Here is a 9,570-nt window from a genome sequence, read left to right on the forward strand (position 1 = left end):
TGACGCGTCGCGGAGGTCATTAATGGAGTGGGTGGGTATTTACCTCGTGACCCCCTTCGTGCAATATATCCGCTATAGACTTCATGAGCACGTGGTGGCTTCTCGTGTATGCCGGACATACTGCGAGCACCTCGTGACGCGTCGCGGAGGTCATTAATGGAGTGGGTGGGTATTTACCTCGTGACCCCCTTCGTGCAATATATCCGCTATAGACTTCATGAGCACGTGGTGGCTTCTCGTGTACGCCGGACATACCGCGAGCACCTCGCGGAGGTCATTAATGGAGTGGGTGGGTATTTACCTCGTGACCCCCTTCGTGCAATATATCCGCTATAGACTTCATGAGCACGTGGTGGCTTCTCGTGTATGCCGGACATACCGCGAGCACCTCGCGGAGGTCATTAATGGAGTGGGTGGGTATTTACCTCGTGACCCCCTTCGTGCAATATATCCGCTATAGACTTCATGAGCACGTGGTGGCTTCTCGTGTATGCCGGACATACTGCGAGCACCTCGTGACGCGTCGCGGAGGTCATTAATGGAGTGGGTGGGTATTTACCTCGTGACCCCCTTCGTGCAATATATCCGCTATAGACTTCATGAGCACGTGGTGGCTTCTCGTGTATGCCGGACATACTGCGAGCACCTCGTGACGCGTCGCGGAGGTCATTAATGGAGTGGGTGGGTATTTACCTCGTGACCCCCTTCGTGCAATATATCCGCTATAGACTTCATGAGCACGTGGTGGCTTCTCGTGTATGCCGGACATACTGCGAGCACCTCGTGACGCGTCGCGGAGGTCATTAATGGAGTGGGTGGGTATTTACCTCGTGACCCCCTTCGTGCAATATATCCGCTATAGACTTCATGAGCACGTGGTGGCTTCTCGTGTATGCCGGACATACCGCGAGCACCTCGCGGAGGTCATTAATGGAGTGGGTGGGTATTTACCTCGTGACCCCCTTCGTGCAATATATCCGCTATAGACTTCATGAGCACGTGGTGGCTTCTCGTGTATGCCGGACATACTGCGAGCACCTCGTGACGCGTCGCGGAGGTCATTAATGGAGTGGGTGGGTATTTACCTCGTGACCCCCTTCGTGCAATATATCCGCTATAGACTTCATGAGCACGTGGTGGCTTCTCGTGTATGCCGGACATACCGCGAGCACCTCGCGGAGGTCATTAATGGAGTGGGTGGGTATTTACCTCGTGACCCCCTTCGTGCAATATATCCGCTATAGACTTCATGAGCACGTGGTGGCTTCTCGTGTATGCCGGACATACTGCGAGCACCTCGTGACGCGTCGCGGAGGTCATTAATGGAGTGGGTGGGTATTTACCTCGTGACCCCCTTCGTGCAATATATCCGCTATAGACTTCATGAGCACGTGGTGGCTTCTCGTGTATGCCGGACATACTGCGAGCACCTCGTGACGCGTCGCGGAGGTCATTAATGGAGTGGGTGGGTATTTACCTCGTGACCCCCTTCGTGCAATATATCCGCTATAGACTTCATGAGCACGTGGTGGCTTCTCGTGTATGCCGGACATACTGCGAGCACCTCGTGACGCGTCGCGGAGGTCATTAATGGAGTGGGTGGGTATTTACCTCGTGACCCCCTTCGTGCAATATATCCGCTATAGACTTCATGAGCACGTGGTGGCTTCTCGTGTATGCCGGACATACCGCGAGCACCTCGCGGAGGTCATTAATGGAGTGGGTGGGTATTTACCTCGTGACCCCCTTCGTGCAATATATCCGCTATAGACTTCATGAGCACGTGGTGGCTTCTCGTGTATGCCGGACATACTGCGAGCACCTCGTGACGCGTCGCGGAGGTCATTAATGGAGTGGGTGGGTATTTACCTCGTGACCCCCTTCGTGCAATATATCCGCTATAGACTTCATGAGCACGTGGTGGCTTCTCGTGTATGCCGGACATACTGCGAGCACCTCGTGACGCGTCGCGGAGGTCATTAATGGAGTGGGTGGGTATTTACCTCGTGACCCCCTTCGTGCAATATATCCGCTATAGACTTCATGAGCACGTGGTGGCTTCTCGTGTATGCCGGACATACTGCGAGCACCTCGTGACGCGTCGCGGAGGTCATTAATGGAGTGGGTGGGTATTTACCTCGTGACCCCCTTCGTGCAATATATCCGCTATAGACTTCATGAGCACGTGGTGGCTTCTCGTGTATGACGGACATACTACAAGTATCTTGTGACATGTCATAGAGGTAACACAAGCCAAAAGTAGTGAGCACAATACAATTTTCTTCATGTTAACTGAAAAAAAAAGCAAAACGTTTAATTATTTCCGTATATTTTTATATAATATGAGGCGAATGTTAGTGAGAAAAGAAGCAGAGGAAGACCGAGAAAAACATGGCACGATCAGGTATGCCAAATACTTAATACCAAATACAAAAGTGGCCAGGTTAGGAGTCGTAACAATCGGCGGGTATGTATGAAGAGATGCATGAACGTGGAAGAGGCGAAGAATGTTTGCAAGGACAGAGTGGTGTGGCGCTCTATTCTCTCTGCCTACCCCTGCGGGGAAGCGGCGTGATTTATAGTTAGTTAGTTAGTACTTTTATATAGTCTCTATAAGCGCTATAAGTGGTGCACAGGCACGTAACGAATTGATGAGGTGTCAAAAATAACACCAATAGCTGAGGCACTCTGGGCTGCATAATATATATATATATATATGTATATATATATATATATATATATATATATATATATATATATATATATATATATATATATATATATATATATATATATATATATATATACATATATATATATATATATATATATATATATATATATATATATATATATATATATATATATATATATATATATATATATATATATATATATATATATATATATATATATATATATATATGCTGACTCATTGACTATTCAGATTGAAAATTATATAAAAATAACTATGCAATCACTTTTTATAATTCCCTTTATCTTAAATAAGTGCAATGTATCAAATCGTATAGTACAATATCATTTCGTCGCTGATTCTGCAACACCTCCCATGTGACAATTTCGACTAAAATAATGTAAGGGAAAACTTGACATGTCAAGTATTACTAATACTTGGGCGCGGTTAGGTCAGAGGTTGGAATAATCCACGGGTATGTATGAGGAGATGCATGAACGTGGAAGAGGCGAAGATCGCTTCCTAAGACAGACCGGTGTGGCGTTCTAGTCTCTCTCTGCCTACTCCTGCTGGGAAAGGGTGTGATGGTTATAGTGTTGGCTTATATATATTGATAAATTAAAATCGTATTCGTTACGCATCTGATAAAATGCAACATTAGAAAAAAGCCTGCAAAGCTCTCCCTCATAAAGCTACTTTCCACTTTTTACGCTTTTACTTTAGACTTTTTACGCTTTTACTGTAACATTTTTTACGCTTTTACTTTAACACTTTTTACGCATTTACTTTAACACTTTTTAAGCTATGTTAAAATGTTAAAGTAAATACTTTAACATTTTTTACGCTTTTACTTTAACACTTTTTACGCATTTACTTAACACTTTTTACGCTTTTACTTCAGACTTTTTACGCTTTTAACATCTTACATTACAGTTTAAACTTTTTAAAAGGAATAACTCGCAAAGCCTCTATTAGAGGCTCGTCTGCAGGTAGGATAGTAAGGACAGGGAAGGCGAATGTGAAAAATACATCACAAACACCCAGACCAATTGAAAATAAATCTTTCTTTAATTTATTTTGCTATTGGCGGGAATCAAACCCGCGACGCCTGTTTCGCAGTCGAGCGTCTACCCAAATACGCCAGGGCACTTTTTTACTTAACACTTTTTCTTTTCACTTTTATTTTAAACTTTTTAGGCTTTTAACTCCTTAATTTAACTTTTAACTTTTTTACTCCTTAATTTAACGCTTTTTGCGCTTTTACTTTACACTTATCACGCTTTTACTTTACACTTTTACCACTTTACTTTTCACTTTTTACGCCTTTACTTTACAGCTTTGACACCTTTACTTTACGTTTTTACGTAATACTTTTTACGCCTTATTTTAAACTTTTAACGCCTTAACTTTTCACTTTTAACGCCTTTACTTTACACTTTTATATTACACTTTTAGCGCTTAACACTTTACGGCTTTACTTTACACTTTTTAGGCTTTTACCTAACAGTTTTTACACCAAAGGTGTAAAAAAAGGTGTAAAAACGCAAAGCAAAGGCTTTGCGTTTTTACGTAAGACTTTTTACGCCTTTACTTTAAACTTTTAACGCCTTAACTTTTCACTTTTAACGCCTTTATTTACACTTTTTACACTTTTATATTACACTTTTTGCGCTTAACACTTTACGGCTTTACTTTATACTTTTTACGCTTTTACTTTACACTTTTAACGCCTTTACTTATCACATTTAACGCCTTTACATTACACTTTTTACTTTTTTGCTTAATACTTTACGGCTTTACTTTATACTTTTTACGCTTTTACTCTACAGTTTTTATACCTTTACTTTACGTAAGACTTTTAACGCATTTACTTTACACTTTTTACACTTTTACTTAACGTTTTTACGTAAGCCTTTTTACGCATTTACTTTACACTTTTTACGCTTTTACTTTAAGCTTATATTTTACAAATTTTACGATTTTTTATTACAAATTTCACGCTTGATAGTTAGTTGGTTATATTAATACCTTCTTAGTACGTTCTTAGGACGCATAGGAGATGTCGGGCTATCAGCGTCGACGCGATAAGTAATCGTGATAAAATGGACTTGTAAATTACGGTTTAAACGATAAGCTAATTACACATAATTGTGTTGTCAACTCGCGTTCAATGTCACATTTGCTCTGTCATCAAATAAATATAAAAAAAACACAGGTCAAAACTACGCTGGAGAGTCGAAAAAACCACGATTTACCTGTCTGCGTCAACCCTGAGCCGAAACGCGCGTAAGTATGACGCAAAATTTGACTTTTTACTGTGTAATTTGTAACTGGTGATGGGTATATCACGAGCAGCTTTGTAAAACGCCCGTCAGATGGTGTAGTGTGCCATATCTTGACAGTAATGGACTTTCAAATAATTTTTATTTTTATTTTTTATATTTATTAGTTGCCTTAGAAAATTCTCCTTGCCTATGTAATATATCTTGTTATAACGCCTCATCACATTCGCAAAAACTATTAAAAGTGAAAACTTTTAAAAATTATGGCAGCTCGGCTGTCCAAATTTAAAACACAGTAAGGGACATTTTTTTTGTAGTAGGTTTTTTTGCATTTTTGGACTAAGTAGAGTCTACTTAGTCCAAAATGCAAAAAAAAACCTACTACAAAAAAATGTCCCTTACTGTGTTTTAAATTTGGACAGCCGAGCTGTGTTGACGTTGCTTTCTGACGTCTATATATGTGCAGAGGAAGAGTTTCTGCTCACCAATAGATGTCTCTAGTGAAATTACAGTCAATTCAATCACTATGTTTCGAAATTGAACCATATACATATATCGCTCACTCCTTTCAAGAACGTCATAAATAAAAAAATCGTCAATTTTCAGTTGTGCATGTTTTCGGAATGTCCAAAAAATGCACTACATATATCCCAGCAAAATCGGCATATTTTTAACTTAATATTTACCCGCTACAGGGCAGAAAGTATTGTTTTTGCATTTTGAAGAAAAGGTATTGTTTAATTATTTTTTTAAATTTACGATATATTTTTCAAATGGAGAAAAAACCTTCAGGTTTTACCTAAAAAGATCTGTTGCACAGTAAAAAGTTCAATAAGTGGCTTGATATTTATTTTTAATACATTGTATTATATTTTAAAACTTTATAAACGTTCTCCTGAATAATCAAGTTTTTTGATTTATGACGTTCTTGAAAGGAGTGAGCGATATATAGAACTTCCAATAATTTAACTAGCGTGGTTGTCAATAATGGGTAGAATTGGTGAATGTTACACGTGTGTAAAGTGATTATTAAATATTATCGTATGAGTGAGGAAAGAACGGTTAAACAAATTTATGAGGCGAATGCAGCTGGAAAAAGAAGAAGAGGAAGACCGAGGAAAACCTGGCACAATAAGGTATGTCAAATACTTGAAAGCGGCCGGGTCAGGAGTCGTAATAATCGTCGGGTATGCATGAGGAGATGCATGAATGTAGAAGAGGCGAAGAATGTTTGCAAAGACTGAGTGGCGTGGCGTTCTATTCTTTCTGCCTATCCCTGCGGGGAAGCGGCGTGATGGTTAGTTAGTTAGTTAGTAAAGTGATTACTTAAACATAAGCTTATGACAGTCTTAAGCCCCGTAAATGCCTAGACATCCATATTCTTCTTCATCCACGTTGAACTAAAACTAACTAACTAACTAACCATCACGCCGCTTCCCCGCAGGGGTAGGCAGAGAGAATAGAGCGCCACACCACTCTGTCTTTGCAAACATTCTTCGTCTCTTCCACGTTCATGCATCTCCTCATACATACCCCGCCGGTTGTTACGACTCCTAACCTGACCACTTTCAAGTATTTGACATACCTGATCGTGCCATGTTTTTCTCGGTCTTCCTCTGCTCCTTTTTCCACTTATATTCGCCTCATAAATTTGTTTTACCGTTCTTTCCTCGCTCGTTCGTTCCACATGTCCAAACCATCTCAACGCACCTTTCTTAATTTTATCGATAATGCTTATCTCAGCTTTGCATTCCTTCCTTATTTCACTTTTCGCACATCTATCATACGTCGTTTTGTCGCACATTCTTCTGAGAGATCCATTTTGAGGTGCCCAAAAATAATTTAAAAAAATAACTCCTTTAGTGATCATCCAGATTTGTGAACAAGTATTTGAACACACTCAAAATGTTGTAAATTTTATATTTTCATTTCAGCATACAGAATGGGTGGGACATGGAGAGTTCTTGGCTTGGCCTTGCTGGCCTTTTGCTGCGCAGAGATTGACGGATACAAGATACTGGTAGCGACGCCCATACCAGCCAACAGCCACTACAACCTGGGCAAGGCCGTAGCCGACACCCTCCACAGCAAGGGACACGAAGTAAGTTGGCTGCAGCGGACTAAAAATTTGGTGGAAAGTGGACTTTTAGCCGCTGTTGGGCCACTGAACCTCAAAGACATGTTTCGAGTCCTTGGATATGTTATATACCCTGAGTCTTAAGGAAATTTTTACACACTTTCTTCGGGAGTTTCAGAGAATTTAATATATATTTATACTACATTCTTTCCTGTAGAGTCCCATGGAAGTTCTCATATTATATTACACACTGATCTCGAGAATCTAAGAGGATTTATAACTACATTCTTCTCCTTAGAGTCCCAGGGAAATTCTCATGTTGTTAATGTTAACTGTGAGAGTCTCCGAGAATTTCTCATGTATGTAATTTTTTGTCCGCCTCCGTAGTGTAATGGTCAGCACGCTCGGCTACCGTTCTGGAGGTCCCGGGTTCGATTCCCAAGGGGGGTAAAAATAAATATAAGTGATTTTTTCACTGTAATATTTATTCGATATTACCCTGGACTGGTACCTGAAGCGGAGGGCTGATCACCTTTCCTTCATAAGTAAAACGATCATGATAACACTGCGTTTATAAGACACAGTGCCCTATGCACCATTGGGGTGCGGATAAGGGTTTTATTATGTAATTAGGTATTTCTCATTAGAGTCCCAGAAAATTCTCATGTTGTAACATGTTTACAACATTTTGAGTGTGTCCAAATACTTGTTCCCAAAATCTGGATTATCTCCAATTACAGGAGTTATTTTCATATTATTTTTTGACATCTCATCAAAGATGAAGAAGAATATGGAAGTCTGGGCATTTACGGGGCTTACGACCGTCATAGGCTGGTAAGTGATCACTTTACACACTTAGGATTCGGATCTCATATACTAATATAAGAGTTTCTGCTCAATAAAAAGCTTCTTTACATCTCACCAATAGATGTCTCTAGTGAAGTTCTAGTGATTCATGAACAAGGTTTCTAAATTGATTAATATATATAGAACTTCCAAGAATTTGAGTAGTGTGTTTGTCAATAATGGGTAGAATTGGTGAATGGTGTAAAGTGATCACTTAAACCAGCCTATGACGGTCGTAAGCCCCGTAAATGCCCAGACTTCCATATTCTTCTTCATCTTTGATGAGATGTCAAAAAATAATATTTGTAACATGTTAACTGTGAGGGTCTCCATGAATTTCTCATGTCATTAAGCATTTCTCATTAGAGTCCCAGAAAATTCTCATGTTGTAACATGTTAACTGTTAGAGTCTCAAAGAATTTTTCATGTAATTACATACTTCCATTAGAGTCCTATGGAAATTCTCTTGTTATCACATGACCTCGCGGGTCTCGGATAATTTTTCATGTATTTACATACTTCTCCTTAGAGTCCCTGGGAAATTCTCATGTTACAATATGTTAACTCTTAAACCCTGAGAGTCTCGGGGAAATTCTCATATTATTACATACCAACACTATGAATCTTAGAATTCTCGTATTATTACATACTAGCTCTGAGAGCCTCACAAAAATTCCCTAGTGCTAAAATGTTAACCCTAAGCGTCTCAGGAAAATTCTCATGTTATTACACATGAACACTGAGAATCTAAGGAGAATTCTCGTGTTATTACATACTAGCCCTGAGAGTCTCACAAAACTCTCTAGTATTAACGTATTAACCCCGAGAGTCTCAGGGAAATTCTCATGTTATTACACACGAGCAATGAGAGTCCCAGGTAGAATTTTCAAGTTATTAATTTATTCCAGGTAACTTTCATGGCATGTTACGCTTCAAAGAAGCCGCTTTATAAGGAAATTGTTCTACCAGAAGTATTGAAAATAAAAGGTAAAAAAAATATATTATTTTCAATTACTAACGTTTAAGTAACTCTGAAAGCTCTAGCTAGCTACGGCTTATGTAACACCGCTTATCATGACCCTACTGAGGTTCGTTTTATAGCCTTCATGTACTCGTGAGTGAGTTTACTCTTTATGTTGAAAGTTCCTATAATTTCGTGTAATTCATGAATGATTCTAGGCAAACTAGACACACTCAAAATGTGGCACTTTTATTCGAATTTCAGACCAAATGGGTGACGGTGTCATGTCTCTAGACAAAGAGCCCAGCCTTTCCCTTATGCTTAATATCGGCACCTGGATATCGAACATAACGGAGGCCACCTTCTCAAACCCTGGCTTCAGGAACATCCTCAAATCTGACGAGAAGTTCGACCTGGTCATCATTAACTACTTCTTCAACGACGAACTCATTGGGTAAGCTGTGTGACTCTGTGTAATAAAATGAGATATGTAATAGAATGAGAATTTCCCTCAGACTCTCAAGGTTAACCCTTTCTTTAAAAAAATCTAGGTAGACAGGTACATTCCAATTGAAAAAAATGTTTTGTCCTCTGCTCCATATACTGTTGTAATAGATACGAGTGACAAAAATGTAAGCTTGGAATTTAAATAAATAATACTTATGACGAAAATCTTTCTTTTCCTTTCAGGCTTGGAGTCCGCTTCGAC

The 9,570-nt window shown here is 39.6% G+C and overlaps 1 protein-coding gene across 1 annotated transcript; it reads left to right on the forward strand.

Annotated features, from left to right (window-relative positions):
• Positions 1–4,733: 4,733 nt before the first annotated feature.
• Positions 4,734–9,315, forward strand: LOC148298510 (UDP-glucosyltransferase 2-like; the record flags this gene model as incomplete). The annotated part of the gene is made up of 4 exons (XM_088276829.1): positions 4,734–4,981; positions 6,912–7,078; positions 8,809–8,887; positions 9,126–9,315. Coding segments are annotated over exons 2-4 (428 nt in total), but the record flags the coding sequence as incomplete, so codon positions are not given.
• Between the last annotated feature and the right edge of the window lie 255 nt (positions 9,316–9,570).

The sequence above is a fragment of the Brachycentrus maculatus genome, unplaced genomic scaffold, assembly GCF_059751285.1.
Source record: "Brachycentrus maculatus isolate JH-2025_06_01 unplaced genomic scaffold, ASM5975128v1 h1tg001925l, whole genome shotgun sequence".
NCBI lineage: Eukaryota > Metazoa > Arthropoda > Insecta > Trichoptera > Brachycentridae > Brachycentrus > Brachycentrus maculatus.